This window comes from Anabas testudineus, chromosome 8 (genome assembly GCF_900324465.2).
Source record: "Anabas testudineus chromosome 8, fAnaTes1.2, whole genome shotgun sequence".
NCBI lineage: Eukaryota > Metazoa > Chordata > Actinopteri > Anabantiformes > Anabantidae > Anabas > Anabas testudineus.
In genome coordinates, this window is record NC_046617.1 from 8,851,260 (window position 1) to 8,875,043 (window position 23,784).

The window sequence follows — 23,784 nt, forward strand, 5'->3', positions numbered from 1 at the left end:
TACTGAGCTGCTGCAGAGCTGGCTCCCATCCAGGCTTCAGATTGGCACTGTCTGTCTATTTATGACACTGTGTGGTGGCGCACATGTGTGGGATGTGCTAGAGTGAGAGGAGGCCTGTATCTGAGTGTGTGTGTGTGTGTGTGGGTGAGGATGTGCATGTGTTTCCCTATTAGACTTCAGCCAATAGCAAATTAGCCTCCAAAGCTGCAAGACTGTCGCCTAAATTGAAGTTAGAAAGAGACGAACCCTGATTTTTTTTTTCCTCCAGAGCTCAGAGAGGTTCGTAGGTGAGTGGCAAACTTAGACGTAAGCCAGTAATAAATGTTGTATTAATAGCTGAATGTTTACTAGGCTGTCAGGTTATGTTTAATGTGATGTAATAACAGTGGGTGTGATGTTTTTATTCAGGCTCGTTGGTGAGCATAAATGGTTTACTATCTAAAAATAAGGCTAAAGAACTGTTAGTTGTAGCTTTAGAAAGTAAATGTTCCCCTAATGGTAAGAAGTAAATTAAGTAGGGGCATTTCAGGACACACATTTTAAAATACAAATAAAATCTGCAGAGAGACACAAACAATGAGCTGCTCCTATCATGAACTACTTCATAAGAGGGTTGAAGTGGGAGCTCGTGTTACATAAAACACATAGTACAAAAAAATCCCCTGAACCACAGAGCAGCAGAGTGAAGGAGGAAACCTCTAATAACAAATAGTAAGTGTACAAATGTGCAAAGACAGTTTTGTCAAGGGTTTTTAGAGCAAAATAAAAATTTTAAATCTTTGGTGACTGATATGAATTAACATTTAAAGATTTTTGTTTCCCGAATATTAGAATTTATACATAAAATGATATCATCCCACCTTCTTAACATTATTGTCTTGGTCAACTTGAGATTCACTATAAGAGATTTGAAAAATTGCGTTGAAGTGAAACTTGTTTCTAATTTCAATCCCAAGCGCCTGTTTCAATATAAAAAATGTACTACTTTATTGTGTCAGGACTTGCAACAACAACTTTCTCCAATCCTTTCCTCACATTACCTGAGAACACTCTGCAGATTCAGTTGATCTGAAAAAAAGAGGTGACATTTCCGAAGCAAGTGTGTGACACGGTGTGAATGTCGATGCCACCTCCCACACCTCTCACCCTCCTACAATCCTGCCCACAAGAGATCTCTGCTGGGTAAAATCAGTGCAGGCAGCTCACGACATTCATTTATTCATCCCTTGCGCCAACCGTCATTCCTCCTTCCCTCTTTCCTTCCACTTTTACACTTAATTGTATATTCTGCTGTCATCTCTGAAGTGTAACCAACAAAAGCAAACAAGGAATGTTTCCATTTGTTTTGTTTATGACCAACGCCTCTGTCAAAGTCTAAAAATATCTGCTCACTCTCAAAGCTGGTGTGGTGAACAAATGGGTTCCTGCGGCATTACGGCCTTCGCTGGGATTCATAGTAAACAGACATATGCGAGGCCGCCCACCGCCCTACCTTATCTAAATTTGATATTTCATAAGCGCCTTTCACACTTTGTGGAAAACATAAACACACAATGAATGCCTGCATGCACACAGAACCTGCACTGTCATTAATTTCAGAGAGGGAGGGAGGCCAGTGTACCAGACGGTGTTTGTGTGCCTGTGTGCGAGTTTGTGTGCAGGCTCGCGTGGCAGTAAAGGGGGGGGTGTATGCGTGTGTGCTCACATGTATGTTAGTGTGCATGTCAAATAGGGAGGGGGAAACATGCATGTGCGCACACACATACGCACGCCGGTGTTGACAGGTGGCTGTGGTAAAGAGGTGGTCCCTGAGCTGGGGTCTGCCTGTCTCTGGCTGAGAAAGAGAGGAATAAAAAGCTCCCAGCAGCTGTCGCCCTAATTCCTCTAACACGGTGCTTGTGCTCTGATTAGAAAACAGATCTGGCCTCTAATTTACTCCTGACACCAGCTAATGCTCTATATCTCAATCGCTTCGTCCCCACTCGCCACTGGCCTGCCTGGCTGGACACACACACACCTAGTGGCTCAGAAAGCTAGGAAACAATCGGGCATGAAAGCACACGCAGGTATTGCAAAACAAGCAGCTAGAGAGGCATTTAGTATTCCCCTGGAGTCACTTTGACATATCATGCTCACACACACACACACACACTAGCACTGTAAGCTGATGTGAGGATGGATTGGTCGACTCAGTTTGGAAAACAACTCACCAGGCCTGAACAGTGAATTGTGTTCAGCTTTACGGCTGCTTGAAGGTGCCACAATCAGTCTGTGTAAATCAAGGTGCCAGATTTTATATTTTATTCTAAAAAATACGTCAAATAAACCAATTGACTATTAACTCTAGATAAGTTGTGTCTGCTTGAGTAATCCGTTTTATTTCTACTAATCTTTTTTAGATCAGTTATTGAAGATACAAAATAATCCACTTGTCAAAAACAAAGCTTATCTAAGCTTTTTTTTTTTTTTTTTTTTTTTTTGTGCTTGATGCCTTTCGAGCCCAGTCTTTTCAACTCTAATGGTGAAAAACTGTGATACCAAAGCTGAAAGAAGAAGCCAAAAAAGTGTGAGGCAAAGTTGTGAAACTTATGTTACATCACAGCATGTACAAGTCACAAATGTTTTAAACCATCTAGGTCTTGTAAAATTCATTCCCGAGCTGTGTGTTAATAAAACATATCATTACATTATTCATTGTTTGCAGGTTATTGAAAACCAGATCTAACAGTGCTGTGTATAGCAGAGTTTCAGTGAATCAGTGAGAGAATGTAAAGGGCTTTCAGTTTTCATTCCAGCAGAGGAGGAGAGGCCGGCTGGGTGCCTGGGTGCCGTGACGGGGTTGGCCCAGCAGGGGGCAGAGGTGTGATGCAGGGAGTGGGAGGTGACAGCTCGGTGTCACACTGCACACAGGGTGTCACCTCACCAGGCTGAGAGAGAGAGAGAGAGAGAGAGAGAGACAGCAACAGGGAGAAAGTGGACAGACTGTCAGAGAAAAATCTTATCTCTTTATGTATTTTTCTTTGTCTTTGTGAAGACAGTGTGCGTGTGTGTTAAAAAGTGAAGACCTGGTTTTAGGCTTTATGTTAGATTTAGATTAAGGTTGAGCTTAGAAGTGCACGATGTAGATACCAGATGATGTAACTGATAAGAAACTAGACAATCTATCATTTCAGTACATCAAACCCCATTGAAAAACCACTCCAGTGTGTCTCGCTTTGTAACAGGCTACTACTGGGCTAGGTTTCTTTGTGTAAGGGATTCTGTGTGAGTGTGAGTGTGTGTGTGTGAGTGTGTGTGTGTGTGTGTGTAATCCTTTTTATTTCCTCTTTCTTCTCTCTCTGTCCCCTGTATCTGTCTCCAGGGACTCACTTGGCATCTCTCCCTACTTTTAATTCTCGCTCTGCAAACTGCTGCTGTCGGAACACAAGCTGGCAGCACGCGCACGCACACGCACACACACCCACACACACACACACACACACACACACTTGGTTTCACAAATGCACCGGTGTAGCTCCCCTCAAATAGGCAATGAAAGACACCCACACGTTCACCCCATGTCCAGTTTAAATGCATCACACACATTTCTCTTTCACATCGCTGTCATCTGAATATACTGGAGAGGAGCTCACAAACACATACCATCAGTGACACAGTACAAGTTAAAATGAAAAGAGATCAACACAAATAGTTAGTGATGAAAGATGCGTGCAGCCTCCCATGCTCACATTTCATCACAGACAGTAGCTGAGAGACACAGAGACATCATCCCTGCTACTCAGAATATATCCATCATGAAAGAAAACACACACATGATGAGCCCTTAAAAACAAACATAAATTACAGTTATTTGTTTATTCTGATATCTACTTGCTGCTCCTTATAGTTTTAAAACAGCATATTAACGCACACATACAAATTGTCAAACAAAACACACATGATTACACTGACAGGCAGATGAGCCAAACTTCAAAAGCAAGAAATTAATTAATTAAAGACTGATAAATAACAGGAGGACTGACTGCGAGATGCAAACAGGAAGGAGAGACGCAGCAGTGAAAGAGGAAGCAGAAAGGGAGTTGCAGTGATTTTCGGAGAGAGGCTTGAGGTGCAGGAGCTGAGAGTGTCACACACAGTCTCGTTTAAGTGAAACTGGCACGCAGCAGCTCAAGAGCAAAGATGGAAGCGCACTCCAGAGATGGATATCTGTGTGCAACTGTGCGTGTGCTGCAGGTGGATGGAACTTGCAAGACGCAGCGTGAGACAGAGTGACTTGCTCGTCTTTTGAGTTTCCTTCACTCTGTGCCTTTTTTTTTTTTTTTTTTTTTTTTTTTTTTAATTATTTGGAGAAGGGTGTGAGTGTGAACGCAAATATGCAAATGAAACGGTTATTATTGCATTGCTCATCAAGCAGCGCGGAGCAGACATTAATAGGCTGATGAATATGCATGTGAATTTGTTAATTAAGTTAATTATTCTGCTGAAAATGCATTCGTCTTCCAAGGACATCTTCCCCAGGATTCCAACCTGCTCCACTCATTAGTCATGCGATATTTTACACTGGGCGCTGGGACAAGCTCTAGGAAAGGGAGGGGCAGCAGGGGCCACCAGGGTTGATATGTATACAGTATTAGGGCATCATGGGTTTCAAGCCCACTTAAAACAGCAGTAAGATCCTGAGAATGACACATAATGGCATTATAATGAAGCCTAATCATTCATCAGTTCTTCAAAACCAAAGGGTCAGTGAAGGAAACAAAGCTCTGCACCCAGTTACAGTAGGGCACCCGCACTACTAGGGGCCAGACGTTCACTCCATCGCTGCTTTTCTCTTTCCTCTCCAGTAATTCCCCCTCTTTGCTGCTTTTCCACTAATTGCTTATTAAAACCCTCTTAAATGAACTTTTTGTGCCAACTTTCCAACACATTAATTAATTGTTGTAGCCAATTAAGTGTCGCTGCGCAAATGAGCTTCAGCACAAATGGTCCTGCAGGGCCCGTCCCCCCCCCCCCCCCCCCCATCACCACCAGCACCCTCCTCCTCCACCACCCAGGCTGACTGCTTTCCCAGCAGCTCCTCTGCCCTTAAAGCGGCAGTATCAACACAGAGAGAGAGTGAGAGAGAGAGAGAGAGAAATTTTGCCCTGCTCATGAAGTTCTTCCAATTCACTTAGTAATGAGATGCTGAGACCTTTCGAAGTACATTGGTTTGCAGAAGTGCAGCATCGTGTGGAGAGGGTAATGTGTCTTTGGCTGTAGTGGAGATACAGCAAACACTTCAGTGTGGGAATTTATACCAAAGGAGAGTTTATTATAGTTTCATGAACTAGTACAAGGTACTTTATATAAAATCAGCAAACATCTGAATCGTCTGGCTAGTTCCATGGCCTCCTAAAAACTCTTTGTTTGGCGTCACTGCTGCTGCTGATCCATCAAGAAATAACGAGTGTGTGTAACAGCAATTTCCCACAAAACTATAAACTGAGAAGAAATGTAGATGGTGTTATGGCATCAATAAAGCATGCTGTTGCAGCAGTAAAGCATACATCACTGCCGGGATAAAGTCAATCAATTTGCCAAATATCACATAAATAAAGATGTAGCCATAAACTAAATGACTGACATTAAATTGTGTTTGATATAAGACAAAGAAGGGATCTGATGAAGACAGCACAATTTGCTGAACTACCCAAGATGCATTCATGATTAATTTTTTTATGACCTACAACTATAAAGGTGAATGGGTGTAAATATTCAGGGGAAAAAAGCATGATTTTCTTTTTGTATAAGTTGGTACAGCTCTTCACATGTTCAGTTTCATTTTCTAGTTTTTGCGATCACTCTGAATTAGACGTGCGACTGAGGGACTCCTTGTATCCCTTCTATGAGTTTACAGATAGTCGCTGATCAAACAGCCTCAGTTATCAAACTCTCATCATCAAACCATAAGATGGTTCACAGAGAGAACAGTGGTCCAGATTTACCTACCACGCACGCAAGCACAAAATTTATGCACATTCATTGCTACACACACACACACACAAACACAGGCTGGTAGAAAGATGGGCACACGTAGTAAAATTAATTACTTATTATTATATTAAGTAATTTCCAGCAGGAGATGTATGACTTGTTATGAAAACTCAATTAAACCATATATTTTACATTTATCCAGAGAAACTGATCAAAAATTAAGAGAAAAGACAAATAAGTGAGTTTATGGATTATTTCAGCTTCAGAATCTGTAGTTTGTCTGCAGAAGCCTCCGTCAGTCTCATCTCAAACTCAATCTGTGCACCTTTGAATGTTAACATGGTCTTGGCATTATTAAATCTAAATCTAAACTGATGAGTGTTAACGGCTTATCTGCATACTGCATAAATGAGCAAAATATCCTTCCATGTGTGGTTGACTCGTGTTTCCTCACACTGGAAATTAAAATGCTGGATTAAATATCTTACATTTCCCCTCATGAGCCACTTGATGCTTGCCCTCCTTGATTGTCCATCAATCTCATCTGCTTCATCACAGTTTTCCTTCTTCTTCTTTTTGCATCCTCACGGAGTTCGCTGCCAAATTAAAATGTAGTGCCAGTTGAAACTGACTGATCTGCCAGGCATTTTAGATAAATCCCTACATTGTTCCCTGTGAAACACAAAACAAACAAACAATAACTAAATAAATAAAAACTGTGTCGAAGAAAGTTTGAGATTGAAACCAGTGTGTGAAAGGTCACTATCCAGTTTTACTGCTTTAACCCAATTCATTCATGGCCTAGCTGGGCAGATAAGTGAGGTGAGATCTGGATTTGTTGTACACAACATCTGAGAGATCTACTATTTGCTCAAGGTTGCCAGACTTCTCATAAAAAGTAAGTAATAAGTATGTTTCCGAATTAGTGGTTGAATAATCAGCTTGCACAGAGACTGAGGAAACAGTGATAGAAAATAGCACTTTTCATGAATAAAATTTGGCATGAATTGACTGAAATGAGCTGTCAATCAATTCACTATTTGTCTGGACGTCCACCAAAAACACTGTAGCTGATAGTGAAGCGGCGGCATCCAAAATGGAGGTTCCATTTTGAATGCCGCTGTCGCTCGTCTCTGCCATGGCGACTACGTGCTTCAGACTGGCAGCATGGCACATTTGTGGGCATTCCCCATAAGGTGCCTTTCTGATTGATGGCACAGCCTAATGCACCTCCCTCTCCTCACTTCTCAGGCCTGATTTATTCGTCTCGTCTCTGTGACTTGGCACTGGCATTACCCACTACTTCTCTGGTGGAAACTCCCTGCGGGCACATTCACTATTATTTGGAGTCCCAGTGGGTGAAAGCATCAGACAGAAACATACATACACACACTCTCACACACACAGAGCAGCATCTCATCTCACTCACACTGGGCCTGTGCTAGAGGGCAGGTGAGCCTCCTACTGCCTCCACTCTGAAAGGATCTCTCACCCAGAGGGCTCAGCTGCTTGGTGGGCCAGAGGGGTAAGCGGCTCTGTAAGCCTGCCAAGTGAGGAACTGGTCTGGGTATGCACAAGGCCAATCCTAGCACACACAGAAGCAAACACACGTGCAAGCGTGCAAACACACGTGCAAGCGTGCAAGCACACACACACGAACACACACAGGCAGTCTGCATGAACATCGCCTCTTTCAGTCTATGCCAATCTGCAGTTTATGATCCTTGTCTGCCTGTCAGGATCTTCATAAAGAGATCAACTTAAGTGGTGAAAAAAATCATATAAATAAACACATGAATCATACTAATCCATATGGGACCACTTGATATCATTGTCTGGCTTGATCAAATGTTCACACTAAACATTCTCAGCTGTATATAGGAAATAACTGGTTACAACACCTACAGTACTGCAACCATTAAACTAAACTGCTGCAAATATCTGACCGCAACAATACTGTTCATCTCCAGCTATGACAGCACCTAACTATGCAGCTGTTAAAATAGAAATCTGACATGCAACAGATTGTAGATCACAAATAATTATTGAATTTTGAGTCATCTTCATAAGCATGCAAAAAACCATACTCAATGAAACTGACGAAAATCTAAAACAAATTAGCCCAAAATTGTTTCCATGTTAAAGATGTAACTGTGCACAATTTGTGTTTTGTTTCATTTTGGCGGATACAAGTTACGCGTCTTTAGTCACACCTATGTCACCATGATCAATTGTGCTTTGCTTGTAACATCTAGCCAAGTCCAAGTAAGCTATAAACTGAAAATGAGCTTCTACAAGTTATCAGAAAAGTAATAAAAAATTTATTAAATTACATCTAACTTGGTTTAAACTGTAGTCCTCTACTTTAATCAGGCCTAGCTGAGGCCTAACCGTGTGGACTTCCTGTACCTTGAGGTGCAGCGTGAGTGAATGTCTACCATCTAGTGGCCGATATTTAGAAAAACGTTCAGAGACAATTCAACTGGTCGCATAACTTCCTTTAATAAACTGAACCAAGAAAACACATATTACAAAATATTTTTTTTCTTTTTACAGACACATCAAACCATTTCCTCCTCCCTTTCGTTTTCCGAAGCAAAAAAATGGAATCATGGACCACTGTTTTTTTTTTTTTTGTTTTCTCCAACACGTATCATTTTCTTCATGTAGAAAATAACTGCACCAAAAAAAGAAAAAGCTTTCGTTTCACGAGTTGGCAGGGAGGCGAGGGGCAGACGTATTAGACAAGGCTTTCAGAGTCCACCAGGAAAAACCTGGAAAGGTCTGTTTGTGTGTTTGTATATGCTTCTAGCTTTAAATATCTGTGTAGTCTAGTAGTCTGTGTATTATGAAGCACTTGAGCCACAACATTAAAGCCATGTGGTTTTAATGTTGTGGTACACAGAGGTCAGCTTGGGCACTCTAAGTCTGCAGCCATGCAGTCCCATATGCAGCACACTGATGAACTGTGTGTTCTGATGCCCATTAAGCTTTGCCAGCATTCAATTTTTTCACGCTGACCAATGTACACCATAACATTAAAGTTTAATGTTGCAGCCGATCAGTGTAATGCGGTGGTTTAATCCATTTTTGAGACAAGAACATAGGTACTATAGTCTTAGGCTTGTTACGACATGTAGGTTTACTGAATGTAAATGTAGGAAAAACGTTAGGTGGGGTATGAACACACTGCAGTTCAGTTGGATTGATGACAGCTGGAATATATCATGAGACAGACTTTGGCTAAAATTAAAGAAAAAAGAAGAAAAAAAAAGCAGTCTTGCAGATGTACACTGTTGTAGGTGCCATCCAAAGCATAAACTTAACCAACACATCCCGAATAGGCTGAGATCATTGAGGAGTTACTGGGTTACAGAGGAGCCACAGGCTGAAAGCAGAGGAGCTAGCTAGCATATTAGCTTCAACAGGAAACTCAAGGTCCTCCAGTGTTCTTTTCATGGTGATCATTGACTCCAATCTACCCATACACAGTCATTTAGCTTCAGCTTATCACAGAGTAGAGGACAATAACTCGTCTTCACAACACTGACGGCCTTCGTTCAAATGACAATCATTTGTTTTGTTGGGAAAAGGAGGTCGTGGCTGCTTACAAAGTTGAGTGTCAACTACATGGCACTCAACTTGGAAGCTAAACCTGATTCAAGTCGAGACCTTCTGTAGAGAAGAAAAGACCAAGGGACTGCAGTGGTTACAGTCACTACTTGGATTGTTGAAGGTCAGACTAAGCCCAGGTCAAAATGCTCCCACTAAAATGGTCATGACCACACCTGAAAAGGCCCTTTAATCTCTTTCTGTCAGACATTCATTTTCAAAACATTTGATTCAGCTTTCACTACCTGCTCATGGTCCAGTGAGTCATAATCTGTAGGTGTCCCTCTGCCTTTCCCTTCAGGCCAGGACTGCTGGCACCATCCCAAGATATCCAGGTGTGTCTCACGAGGGGACTGGCGATCAGCGGGCAGCTCCATGGGAAAAGCGGAGGTCCTGGTCCTTTGGGAACTGTGCTGTAGTGGTAGGAGCAGTAGTCACCAGTCCTGCTGGGGACTCAGCTGCAGCCGAAGGTTTAGGTGACGAATCTGCAACCCATGGAGGTGGAGGCTGTCCCCGGGCCGGAGCATCTATAGCTGGAGAGGGATTCTTGCTGCGCTGAGAGCCCCCAGCATCCGTGTCCTGCTGAGAGATGAGCTGGAGCAAGGCAGCTGCCACGGCAGGGCTGATGTCCTGGCTAGGTTGGGTTTCTGACCCAGCCTGCTGAGCATTTCCAAGTAGAAGAGCAGATGGAGGTGGCCCAGGTGGAGAGGGTGGACGCTGCTTGCTAGATGGAGGCACCTGGTTGGCCCCGGGCTGTTTCCTTTTTGATATTGCACCATCTGAAGCAGCCAAACAGGAGACAGGACAACACATTAGGTATCAAGGTAAATAACAAGGTACATTTTACATAATATCTACGTAGTAACCCTGAACCCTATTTGTCATTATCTAGGTGAAATGTCACACTGATATTCCTACCTTCACCACAAGAGGGAGGGTAGAGTACTCTTAACTGCTCCTTCACATGAAGTATATTTAGTACAGCTGTAAGGGCCTAAATACTTCTGTGAAGTAAGCAATCTTGACTTTGTAATCCTAGTCACTGTGCTATATTTGGCTACATAAAATATGTTACCAAAGACCTATTCAGTAAAGTGCTTCTCGGTTTTTAGAAATTGAAAAAATACTTATTTTAAAGTGACTAGTTATCAATCAATGTTTATTAAATACAGTAAAGCATTAACATTTTTCACTGTACAGATGTAAAACTTCACCAGGCAGAAAATGCATTCTTGAATCCACAACATGTATTTGTCCCCCCCACCTCAAAAAACTGTACTAAAAGAAAAGAAAAATGTGGGAACGTGACGCACAGCTGGATGAACAAGAAGGGCGACTTATGTAGGAGATGTTTCTATATTTTCAAGGACAGGACTAAACCAGATGGGGGGTTTTTTCACCCCCTAAACTCACACCCCTAGTCTAAAGTGGACCAAGGCTGTAGGGTTTCAGATGAGAAAAATTACCAGATTAAAGCAGGACTGTTATTCCAGTGTCAGCAGCATCCTCAACAGTTTTATTCATCTTGCTAATCACATTTAATCTAGCATCTAAGTCAGAGTGAACAGTTTAAAAAAAAAAAAAAAAGTGACAAACCAAAGTTGAAAGTAACACATGCAGGTGAAGTCTAAAGATTCAAACATTTATTTTCACTTGATAATTTATTAGACTTGCTTCATAAAAAGGCTGACATTACAGACTGCTTAAAGCAACACTGCTTCCAGTGAAGAATCCATGAAACCTTTATCCATGAGAGTTTTATAATGAAAATGAAGTGCGGGAGGAAAAAAACATGTGGAAGTGGGACAGACACAGAAACTGAGACTGTGAGAAAGAAAGAAGAGGGAGACACATGGAAGGGAACAATACAGTGGGAACCTTTCACTCAAATGAAGAACACTACACTTTCTTTTGGTTTATTTCGTAGACCGGTAAGAGATGTCCATGTGCACCAAGCATTTTTGCAGATGGTAAAAGGTGATTATGTGGTTTCAGGGATAAAAGTAGGGGTGGGGGACGCAAGACAGCTCTAACAGCCCGATTCATTTGGTTAAGTTTTCATTTTTGCTGATTTCATTGGGTAGTCTAAAATGTAATTACTTTGCTAGAGTATATAGGAATCTTTGAGTACCAAGCCTCAGTCAGCATCTGTTTGTTCTCTGCCCTGCTCTCCTTATTCTCGCACTCCCCAGTAAATTCCAACTGACTCTGGTTCCACTTCTTTTCACCTCCCACTAAAGACTAAACCCAGACTTGCCCTTGCGGTCAGTAGTAGAGGCGGACGAACCGCGCGTTAAGGCCTCCTCTGATTGGATGCCATTGCTCTCATCGCCTTGCTCCTCTGTTTGAGACTTGATGATGTGGCCCAAAATGAGAGCCAGCAGGTTGGCCTGGTCTTCCTGGCTGAGTGACGGATCTGCGGATGTGGGCGAGAGCTCTTGGGGTTCAGGAGGTGGCTCTGGTGGCTGGGACCTGGCACCAGACTGGGTCTGGTCCTCCTGAGCCCCCTGGTGGTCAGAGGCCTCGCTGAGGGCAGACAACGATTGGCTGAGAGTCTCTGAATTGGAGAGGTTGAGGATCTGGGCCACCTGAGGCAGGCTGAGTTCTGTCTGTCCCTGAAGGAGTTTCAGCAGCACTGCCATCTCAGTCTGGTTCAACTGCTCTGCAGCAGCTCCCAGGCCTGAACACACATCCACAAAACCAGAATTCAAACTATGAAAAAGCAATACAGCGTAAACAGAAAGGTCCAGAAGTATTTATTTTAAATGACTTTCTTTTTGCAAGCAGGCCAACTATAGGTTAACTGGAACACAACCATTAAAGAAAATTTTACTCTAGGCAAGGCACCTTTGTTGCATGTCATTCTCCATCCTTCTTGCTTGCATTTCCTGCCATCTCTCTTCTGTTGCTACTTAATAAGGTGTAAACTGTCCCTACCACAAAATAAAAAAGCACAGTACTTGTACTATGAAAGTAATCTGGACACTTCCTGTTTTGATTATCTCTCAAATCTGCACTTTTAAATGAACAAGCAAAATACTGAAACATTAAATAAAAAGGATATCCAAGAGTGTTTCTGGTAAAATACTTGTGAGAGGTGGGTGTTACCTGACAACTCACTCTCTAAGTTGGCTGTGGAGGGTGGTTTTGGAGGTGGAGGCGGCGGGGCACCAGCCGGGCTGGCCTGAGACCGACTGTTCTCTCCACTAGATGTTCCTGTCACATCTTTACGGGGCACTTTGGGCACAGGCACATCTTCGGGCAGCCCACTCTGACGTGCACGCCGTCTCTTTTTACTCCACAACTCATGGCAGTCTTGATGGTGAGGAAGGCTGGAGGCAGAGTGGGCAGAAAAATAATAAAATACATATCTGACAGAATACAGATTAATGAAAGAATGTTATGATGGACTCTATTAAAGTGTTTAACATTGTCATAATGTGAAGACAGAGGCCATCAGATACTGACTCCGGAGGTGGCATCTTGCTGGGTTCCACGTCAGAGAGAAAGTCGCTGTTGAGCGCGTGCTCTGATGTGCAACGTCTTGCAGGGTCAAGGGTCAGCATTCGGTCCAGCAAGTCCAGGGCAGGAGTAGGTAAACTGTGCAGAGGAGGAGAGATATTTCAACTGCAGGAAGAGACAAACAGTTACACAGCTACTTTGGCGAAGCACAACATGGCCACATACAATGCAAACTCCTCGCGTAGTCGCCGTCTGTACTGTTTCTTGGGTTTCATGGTGTTGAAAAGGGGAAGTTTAATGACATCAGGCCAGGCAGCAGGACAAGGGCTCCCACACAAACGGCTGAAGAAAAAGACAGATTTAAGGTTAGTGGTAAAGAAATAGGAATTATTATGACAAGTTCAGGGAAGGTCACCTACCTGATGAGCTCCAGCTGCAAAAGCTCCTGGTTAGCTTGAAAGATGGGCTTCTTTGTAAAGAGCTCTCCCAGAATACACCTGAGACATGACAGAAAATGGGTAGAGGTATTGAGAAAATAGAGCCTGCCAGGAGTATACATCATATAATAGCATCATCATAACATCATAAAGTGTAAAATAAGATTAAACCACTACTTCAAAGTGTGAATATCTGACACGAGGAGTCAGAGACAAAGACAAAAAAGTGTGTATGAATACAAAAGAGGAGTGTAGAAACAATCTGCATAAAACTGGCATCAACCAAGTTAAAATTTGGCAGTGCAGAACACACGTAAAATGAAAATATTCTCACACCTGACTGAGCTGGATTTGCCTATTATTGCCCACAGAGGCTCAGACATCTACTCTGCTTTAAATGTTGCCAACACATTTGCTTACAGTGCAGGATGAAATATACCTCCAATACATCTGTTATTTATTTATTTTACTGCAGTCAGATTTTCTACCCATTCTATTAAAGACATCGCAATGCACAACATTTATATCTACCTTGGCAGTTTACCAAATTAACTAAAATACATGTAGAAAAAGATGAATGTGCTGCCATGACAGAGTCATACTTACCCACAGCTCCAAACATCAATGGCTGGGGAGTACCTCTCTTCTCCCAGCAGGAGTTCAGGAGGGCGATACCATAGTGTGATTACTTTATTAGTGTAAGGCCGACTGGGGGCAGAGAAAGAGTGAGGACAGTGAGACTTAGCATACGTTCAAAGAAGCGCTAGAGGCCCCAGTGACCAAGCATAAACATTTCACAGAGTGACAGTACCCTCTAGTGGTAAGTCGAAGTCAAGTTCACTGTAATTACTTCTTTAGTCACTCTGAACATATTCAATAATATATATAAATCTGATCTATTCATTTCAATCACATACCCTTGTACTGTATGCAGCCTTTTTTAATAATCATACACCATAGCTCTAGAAGCTAATTTCAGAGAGAAATAACAGCTATTAGCAGTAGGCTAACACTAAATGAGCCTATGTACAAAGTTAACTCCAGGCATTGAGAGAAGTTACCTGTGCATGTCTAAAAATATCAACTAAACAAACAGGTTACACTTACACTGCACAGAAGCCCTCTCACACAAATTGTTATAGACAATGAAACAATAGGCACCATCATGGTATTTGACTGCTTTATATTATTATGAATAAAATTCACACTCTTTAGAATATATCACACACGGATGAAGATTTTGAACTTGTTGATGATGTTGCTAGAAAACTAGTTTACAGTTGAACAACAATTCAACAGCACCACAAATTTCACGTTGAAAATTGACACAGTAGAAGAATCTCGCAAAACCTAGAAATAATCCTCTCTGTTGAGGCAGCATTTATTAGAGGATTGTTGTATTGCACACATTTATAAGCAAACACAAAGATGACAAACACTCTTGGCTTACCTTTCCTCTGAATTGTAAAGCCGGGCCAAACCAAAGTCAGCCAGTTTGATCTGACCTCTGAACACAGAAAGACCAATAAAGATTAGTGACTAGGTGCAACACTACAGAGCATGACAGAACATGCAATAACTCCATTACACAGAAAAATCGACATGTTTTTGTAGCATCTTTGTTTTGGTATTTTACTGAAACACCTATGAGAAAATGCTGTGCTCCTAATAGTACAGCAAATAAAACAACTGCAATTAGCATTGCTGGTGGCATATCTTAAAACACTTCCATTTCCATGGATAAAATCTGTTTTTGGTTTTTAGTTTACAATACTTAGGACATGCAGCTACATTCACACAGTCTTAGCTTATTCCGGCTTTATTGCCGATTGTTAATTGTTTACATCAGTAATAAAAAAAACACACAAAGACATGGATAAAAGTAAACTGTAAGCAATACTGATGCACCAAGATTCACCTGAGTTATTTCTGTTTAAAAACTGTGAATTACAGCCCCTACAGCGAATGAACTACAGCTCAGGATACTACAATATTTCTTTCCTAAAGCCATGCCTTCTGTTTTTTACCTGTTGTTGAGCAGTATGTTGGAGCATTTGATGTCTCTATGCAGGAAGTTGTTCTTATGGCAGTAGTCTAGGCCTTCCATCAGCTGGCGCATGAAGCTGCGGATATGCTCATGGGAGAACTGGACCAGGCCCGACTCCAGCAAGCCCATCAGGTCATGGTCCATGTATTCAAACACCAGGTAAAATGCACCTAAAAACAGATGTAATATGTATTGAGAAATAAGAAGCAACTGTATAGAGATAAATCACTGAAAAGTCTACTCCTGTTTTTAGTTGTTATACATTGGCATCTGTCAATGTTTTTAAAGTGAGCTCAATGCTTCCTAAATCTTACATCTCTCCTACATTTTTAGTTCTTCCTTTGTGGTGTTCTCCAACAATGTAAAAACACTGGTGCAAAGAACAGTAAGTTCTGGGTCACATTTCGTTTTGATATTTTTAACTGTACATGAGTTGTTTTTAAATCTAAAATCTATATATAGATATATACTTGTATATTTCAGATACAAGGTAAGAGGCAAAATACTCAACCCAAAATAATTGTAAATAAATAATGTGCAGCAACGGGCAGGGAATCTCTGTATTATGAAGTGTTTTCCCATATGGCTTATATTTGTAGGAAGAAAGTGCAATTAAAAGTCACAAAACTAGCGTTGGGAATTTCTTGTGCGAGTCCAATACTATATGCATCTCAATACACTGAGACCAGATGCATTAAAGATACATATGCAGGAAGTTTTGGTTCAATGCAATATGATTCACACCTCAATCATGATGCAATGTGTTTGGCTCACAAACTTAAGGTGCTCAAGATCACCTATGAGCAGGAGAAAGCAATTTATATTATGACCAATAAAAAAAGCAGTACCTGGAAAAAAGATGCAAAATAGGCCAACTAGCTGTTAGCCAGGAGTGCACGTTAAAACCTTGCAATACTTTGCTCACTCCTCTTGGGGGCTGGAGATAAGGTGGGGGGTGCCAGGCCACTGGCAGACGCCTCCACAGTCACACTGTATCACCACTTCAAGTAAGTTATAAGGTTATTTGTTCTGCCTGTGCACTTTACACCAGCACGACCCATCACGGCGCATCCGAGTTGTCAAGCTTCCCGCCATTCTTGTAAAACCCATAGTTTCGCCAAAGTTTTGATTTTTAGTCCACATGTAAGTTTATACGCTCAGCCTTGGCACTCATAAGACAGTATAATCCCACTGCGATTGTTAACATAAAGTAGGTCTAATTTAGGAGGAATAAAATAACAAAATATCAAATTAGAAATGTGACCTAATAAATAAATGCATAAAACTTCTAACAATCTAACATATTGGATTTTATCAGTCGAGAGATTTAATAACCAATTTATCTTGTTTTCTTTCCAAAATAGCATCTATTCACAACTGCTCTACCAAGGTCATTGCATTGTGTCATGAAGTGAATGATGTTTCCTGAATTGCTGCATCAACCAGTCATGAAATCTGATCTGATTTTCACCAAAGTTACAAATACCCACAAATACAATATTTCTAAGCTGATTAAACTCACAAGAGAGCATCATTTGGGGCTGCTTTACCGCCTAATAACCTGGACCGCTTGCCAGAATGAAGGGGAAAATGAATTCCTAAGTTTACCAAGGTATTTTACAGGATAACGTCAGGGTGTCTGTCTGCAAGCTGAAGCTCAGAAGTAGCTGGGTGATGCAGCAGGACAATGACCGTAAACATGGTCCAAAATTACTCCTGAGCTTTGGGTACGTCTAATCCTATTTTGCTTACTGTTTCCACCCTCACTTAATATATGTAATGCAAGATAGTGACTGTTTGTGTTTATCAGCTTAGTAATATTTGTGAAATCGGTGAAAACCAGATCACATTTTATGACCAATTTATGCAGAAACCAGTAATCTAAGAACAGTTCACCTGTTTTTTTGCAACTGTTCCTAAAAGTTATTTTTCTGTTTTGTTCTGTTTTTTTCATTCAATCATTTTAATGTTAACCATGACAACGCATGCTAAAGTTCTGACTATAACCAAATCAAGGTTGTAACAACAGTATCACCTTTGACAGCTGATAAATAAGTTCCAGCTTGTCTTATAATAAGCCATAAATACAGTTTCATACAGCAGAGTTAAGTGTTTTCTGCCCTTCAGAGCTTTATTTTTAACAGTTGTTTCCAACAGTACCTACCTTTGTCCTTTTTAAAGTCAAGTGCGTCTTGCTTGTCAGTCACAATCTCCTTCATGTTGACAACACTGCGGTGTTTAAGCTGTCGCAAGATCTTAATCTCTCTGATGGCTGTGATAGGGAATCCCTCCTTTTCATTGTCTAAACGCACTTTCTTCAGAGCCACCAGCTCACCTGGAATGGTTGGAGAGAGCATTTAGAATCAATTCTATTAATAACCTTAACTCTAAATCTGTTAATACAATCTTGTATATAGTTCATAATATTGCTTTACCAGTGTCTTTGTCCTTGGCCTTGTACACTTGACCATAAGTGCCTTCTCCTATGATGCCAATTATATCAAATTTATCTACACAGCGCTTGCCCCAGTCACTCTGGGTATGTTTGCGCTCACCGTATCGTGGGCAGCAAATCCTGGAAAACAAGAAATGATATTAGACTTAAGATTAAGAAAAGGAAATATGGGAGTGGGTGAGTAATAAAAGAAACTGACTTTGGTCTCTTCTTAAGGGTTGGCTGGGGTAGTGGAGGAGCCTGTCTGACGGGGGACTGCGGGGGTGACGAGTCGCCTCCAGGCAGAGTGGGTGGTAAAGGAAGGTCGATGAGTGATGGCCGGCTGCGGATTTCCTTGTCCTTCCTTGATAGCCTCTGAGGCGGGGTGGACTTCTTTGGGCTGGAGGTGCCAAACACAAAGAGTTTTAGACATAAGTGTAACTGAGGAAATGCAAAATATACATTTGTACTTAAAAAGGGAGCCACTACTTACTACTACTACTTCTACTACTGTAGTTTAAGTGAGCATAAACTTTTCATATGCCTCCATACATGAGATCACAGCACACTGTGACTCATAATGTGTGTATTTCCCTGTTCGGGAATCCTCACCTGTCCTGAGTGTTTCCGAGCAGTACAGGTGGTAAAGGCAGGGGAGGCAAAGTCGACGTCTTGTGAAGCGTGGTCTGGCGGACGGGGCTTCGTGAGGGAACAGCAGCTGGCGATTTAGCCTGGGATGTGGTGGAGGACGTAAGAGGCAGAATACTTTCTGTCTGAGGTGCCGGTGGTGGTGGAACCTGGGTGGCTGAACCAGCTGGCACAGTAGGAGAGGGCTGAGAAGGTGCAGATGGGGTGGTGGAAGAAGTGGGAACAGGTACAGCAGCCAGATCTTCCCCACTGGAAACGTCCTGGGGTAACTGTGTGGGTGGTGGGGGCAGAGGTTCTGCTGCTGCTGCAGAGTCTCTTTCTTGCGGTGGAGCCTCAGCTTTAGCAGGCCGTGAAGAGGATAGGCCAGTAGATTTTCGTGCTGATGGCGGTGGGGAAGCAGCACCACTACTGGCACGAGCAGCCGCCTCAGCAGCCTGGCGTTCTTTCTTCCTACGGCTCAGCTCTGCTCCCAGGCTGGAGTTAAGCGGCAGCCGGGAGGAGGGAGGGGAGCGGCTAGCGGGCCGGCTGCTGTGGGAGCTTCCCCCTGCGACACCCGAAGAAACGTGCCTCTTATTACGGGATCGAGAGGAGGAGCGGCGAGATGAAGTATAGTGCAGAGGGGAGCGACTCCTGGAGCGACCTGAGCGTCTAAAACATGAAATTAAAAACAGATTTTTTTTTTTAAATGCCAATGACAAACGTTAATTCTACTACAACTTCCTGAAATTGAAACAGACAATAGGATGAACTTTTAAAAATAAAGGGTACAGAGCGTAGTCAGCTAACACAACCTCTTAACACAACATAAAAGGGCTATGATCACATCTATCCATAACTTAACAATGTGAGCCTTTTTTCATTTGGCAAGTTAAGTAACACAGACAACAAGTAGCAAACACCAAAACAACTGTTGCTCTCCTAACTAAATATTTGTCTTAATAACCTCAGTAAACTGTGGTGTTTACCAGTGTCCTAGTTTAAAGAGTTTTCACTCCGTACTACTCTCGTAAGCCCCTGTTTTTCTCAAAAAACAATAGAAACACTGACTCTCAAGCTAGTTAAAAGCCTTAATGTGATGCGGACACCGACTTATCTATTGGAGAAAGTGAAATTTGACCATAAGAAACAAAGCTCGATTATGATAATGGTCACTCTAAGGTTGTCTATTGATTATAGGGAGAGAATCAACATGCAGGACATATTGTACATTCTGACTCCTACAGCCAGAGCTGTTTTAAATAACTGGAGGAAAGGGGCTCTGCAAGTTTTTCAGGTCTGTACAACTTTAAAGGCAGATTTCTCGTGGTTATCTAATATTCCTGTTGGTAGTAACCTGACTGAAAAAAGCCAACATACATGTAAGAACTATGCAGTTACCCGATGTGACATGCTACCTACACTGCTCTGCCCATGAAAACACTTAACCTGGACTCTGATTTTGACTTGACACGTGTCTGTGCGCATGTGAGTGAAATAAGCCTACGCACAGGCACAGAGAGGACGTTTAAGGGCGGGTATACTCACCGAGACATGGGGCTAGTGCTGGAGGACCTGCGGGTACAGTAAGGACTGATGGAGCGCCTCCTTGAGTAAGGGCTGCTGTCCCTCTCATAGCTGGAAGACCGGTGTCTGCTGCCATAGGGGCTGTCTGATCTCTGTCTGCTGCGACGAGACATGTCCCCGTAGGGACTGGGGCTCTGCTGAGCCACCCTCCGTCTGGGGTAAGTGTCATCCCCCTGTTGCCCGTACCCACTGCCCAGGGGACTCTCACTACCGGCCCCTCTTCTGGGACTCGGTGACAGAGCAGAGCTGGTGGCCTTCCTGCGAGGACTGCCCCTACTTGAGGACTTGCCTTTAGGGCTCGACTTGTGGCCCTTCGAGGACTTGCGATGGCTCCGGTCTGCCCGGTTCCTTTGGGACGAGCTGCGGCTGCCCTCCCCTCGGCCTTCCCGCCGCTGCTGCCGGTCTTTGCGAGACTTCCCTGAGCGGCTGCTCTCCTTGCTGCGAGATGAGGATGTGGAGGAAGTGGTGCTCCCTACACTGGCCGCAGGTTGTACCTGGGAGGAGAGCATCAACTCCCCACGTTTCGAGTCCACTTCTGGCTGGATCTGACGTTTCGACGAGGAGCCGGATGAGGCAGCCTTCTCCTTGCTCTTTCCAGATCCCCCCTTCTCCCGGTCCTTGCTGCTCTTTTTCTTGTAACCCCGCTCCCCGTTCCCAGGGTCTCTGACTTTATTAGGGTCCTTGGACTTTTTCCGGGAGTGCCTGTGCCCCCTGTTCTCTGCACCGCCCGCTTCTCCGCCGACATCGTCCCTGTCGTCGTCTGGTGAGGGGTCCAGGCGCTCCCCGCCCCCCCTCTCAGTCGGTCTGGAAGACGGTGGGTCCGAGAAAGTGTCCGAGTCGGAGCTGATATCGTCGTACTCCACCAGAGGCTTCACCGGATTGACACCAGGAGGCGCCGTATCGCCGAGGGTAAAATCTTCGGGTCCCGGTGCCGCTGAGGATTCCCGATTAAGTTTGGTTGACTTATGCCGTTTGCGTCTTGAAGCCGACATTGAAGATTTTAACTGCACCTTGCCGTCTTTGCTGGTCATGTCTCCCGCAGAGGTATGAGTCGCGGCCTGGGTCTGGTGCGGCACAGCGCTGGTGCTAGATTCCGGCTTCCTCTTGGTCCCATGGTATCGGTCCGACCCAGGCATCCCTCACGCCGGCGTCGGTACCTCTCCTGCGACTGGGCCTCGGTAGTCTAGCCAATTCATTCACAGGAGAACAGCCGCTACTCCGATTATTAAAATAAAAGTGTTACCAAGCAGAAACAGAGCAAGAAAACACATAAAATAAACACAGTAGGCCGCTCACGTCCAGTCCTCCTCAACGCCGATTCATCGCGTTGAAATCGCCCCCACAGTTCGTCGAAGCACAAAAATACCAAGTTGGTTTTCCAGCGATGTGAAGTGTGTTTCCTGAATTAGTGGATGAAGAAGGTCCAGAGCGAACAGCGGAGCATTGTTGTGTCGTATCCTTCTCAATTTAGCTAGCACTGCTAGCTAATGCTCGGCAGCTAGCGAGCCGACTCGTAAAAAAGAAAAAAGTCCCTTTGTGAAAGCTGTCCTTGTCCGGTGCCAAGTTAAGTAAAGGTGTTTTTCCACAGAATTACGGTCTATAGCTATCAGAAACAAGCAAATGTCTTCATTAAAGGACGCTCGTTTCTCGAACAAAATGAAAACTTGACCCGGTTGGTACTGTTTACATGTTCCCTTTAATGCAAGTTTTATCTTCTATAAACTCAATATTGAATAGAAATCATAATATTTTCGTGTGCAGTAGATGTTCCAGTTTATTATCAATTGCTCTGGGAATCAACCAGGCCTATATTTAGGGCGATGCTAGTGGATTTAATATCACCCACAGCCCTATCTGAAGGAAACTACAAACGCCATTGTGGCTCCTGTGACTAGCAACTTCTGCGCGCAGCTGAATGAACCGGAAGCCGGAATGCTGTCAATCTCCCATGTATCTTAGCGACGACCTATCACAACAAAGAGCCCGCCTACCGTACTCGTGATGGCGCGACAGCGACGCGCAACGATCAGAGAGCTGCAAAGATCCGCACAAATAAACCATTTGTAACCTCTTACATATTGGTGAACAACACATCTGAAACGAATTAAAAACAAAGCATTTGACTCAAACAACATAGAGGGACAATATTTATGCAGGCAAGGTCCAGTCACTAACAGGCAACAAGCGTCTGCTTCAGGGATCCCAGAGGATTCCCTCTTACTGTCAATCATGGTAGACCTGGTTTGTTCTAATTTCATAAAAAGTGGTGAAGGTCTTTACACTTTACAAGAACTCACTGTAATCCTATGACCTTTCTTATCTCAGTTCTTTTTCTTTTTCACAGCCATTTGCGGCTAGGTCCAGCTTAACAGATAAAGCACATAATAACTGTGTGGATTGCACCAAAAATAGGATCAATTTCTCACAATGGTAATCAAGGTTAATGCAGCCAAGTTTGGAAGCCACTTTTTCAATTTTCATTGCTGTCAATCTCCGATGAACATTATCTCAAATTTTGAAACACAATTGAGTTCTCGTGTCTAGTAGAAAACAGTCAAGAGATGTTGAGCCTCAGCTATGATAAAATATTAAAATAAAAAAACAGTAAGGTGCAAGTCACATGCATTGCATAGAAATACTGCAGATCGCTTTGTTTTTTTGTTTTTTTTTTTTTGTTTTTTTTATCAATTTACACAAAGTGCAGAGAGCAGGGAAAAATTAACATTTGTGAGCAGCAATTCTCTTTGGTACACTTGTGCATCGTTTTTCAACGTTATTACAGGTATCTTTGAGAACTTACCATAGTTTTGTGCATTTAGGCTGTGCCTTTTGTCTTTTCATATAATTTCAAACTGTGGGTTGTACAAATTTGTCACAGGACACTTTCCTCTAGAGAAGATTCTTCTGGCTGCAAGTTTGGAGTTGTTGCAGAATGACTGTGTTGTCAGTCAGACCCCCACCCGATGGTATGCGATGAATAATATCTAAACATTTGAAGTGGCTAAAACTTTTGCACATTGTATGTAACAATGTTTATTCTGTGGTTTCTTGAAGAATGAAAGAGAAAATAACATAGGATCCATACACCAATAAATCTTTTCCAGTTCAATAAAACTCATAATGAAATAATTCTCTACCTAGTTCATAAAATTAGTCAAATAACAAGTTAATACAATGGTGAACTTAAGTTATATGTTACTCAATTTGTTTGTGTTTGTGACAACATGGCATGTTGTCTGCACCAGACCAGTGGGTAGCTAGGGAGAAACTCATCTTAAGGACTCACTTATTTGGCTGTTAAATGAATTACAAGGTGTGTAATATGTCAACTGAACCATACAAATAAAATTCTGAAACTTTAATCTTAAATACTTCAGTCTACTTATGTGAAAAATGTGTAATGGTCAGTATTATTTTTCCTGGATGTTTGAATTTCACTATGCAGAAAAATATACATTTAACGCCAGATGTTTTTTTTTAGTCTGATTAAGAGGTGAAGTTGCATGTGCTCATCTAACATTTCGGTTTAAGGCATCAAATTTTGATTTGTGAGGCTACAACTAGTCTGGAAGCCCATCCTGTCCCAATCAATCAACAATTTCAAACAA

The 23,784-nt window shown here is 42.6% G+C and overlaps 1 protein-coding gene across 7 annotated transcripts in view; it reads right to left on the minus strand.

Moving 5' to 3' along the window:
- Positions 1 to 22,183, minus strand: part of cdk12 (cyclin-dependent kinase 12) — a 35,571-nt gene extending 13,388 nt beyond the window's left edge. The window contains exons 1-16 of one of the 7 annotated variants that reach the window (XR_003298810.1): positions 21,473 to 22,182; positions 20,138 to 21,389; positions 18,578 to 19,261; positions 18,186 to 18,365; positions 17,967 to 18,106; positions 17,696 to 17,866; positions 15,512 to 15,701; positions 14,935 to 14,991; positions 14,091 to 14,192; positions 13,467 to 13,544; positions 13,273 to 13,389; positions 13,054 to 13,185; positions 12,694 to 12,917; positions 11,843 to 12,265; positions 9,831 to 10,364; positions 807 to 2,927 (exon numbers count right to left, since the gene is read on the minus strand). Coding sequence is in view for 1 of the 7 variants with exons in the window: in XM_026360276.1 (XP_026216061.1) it covers positions 9,946 to 10,364; positions 11,843 to 12,265; positions 12,694 to 12,917; positions 13,054 to 13,185; positions 13,273 to 13,389; positions 13,467 to 13,544; positions 14,091 to 14,192; positions 14,935 to 14,991; positions 15,512 to 15,701; positions 17,696 to 17,866; positions 17,967 to 18,106; positions 18,186 to 18,365; positions 18,578 to 19,261; positions 20,138 to 21,312 (4,092 nt within the window). In the remaining 6 variants the exon portion in view is untranslated. Of the gene's footprint in view, positions 1 to 806; positions 2,928 to 6,286; positions 6,646 to 8,450; positions 10,365 to 11,842; positions 12,266 to 12,693; positions 12,918 to 13,053; positions 13,186 to 13,272; positions 13,390 to 13,466; positions 13,545 to 14,090; positions 14,193 to 14,934; positions 14,992 to 15,511; positions 15,702 to 17,695; positions 17,867 to 17,966; positions 18,107 to 18,185; positions 18,366 to 18,577; positions 19,262 to 20,137 lie in introns of those variants that run through there. The other 6 variants (XR_003298811.1, XR_003298812.1, XR_003298807.1 and 3 more) reach the window with 6 other exon arrangements.
- Positions 22,184 to 23,784: the final 1,601 nt, after the last annotated feature.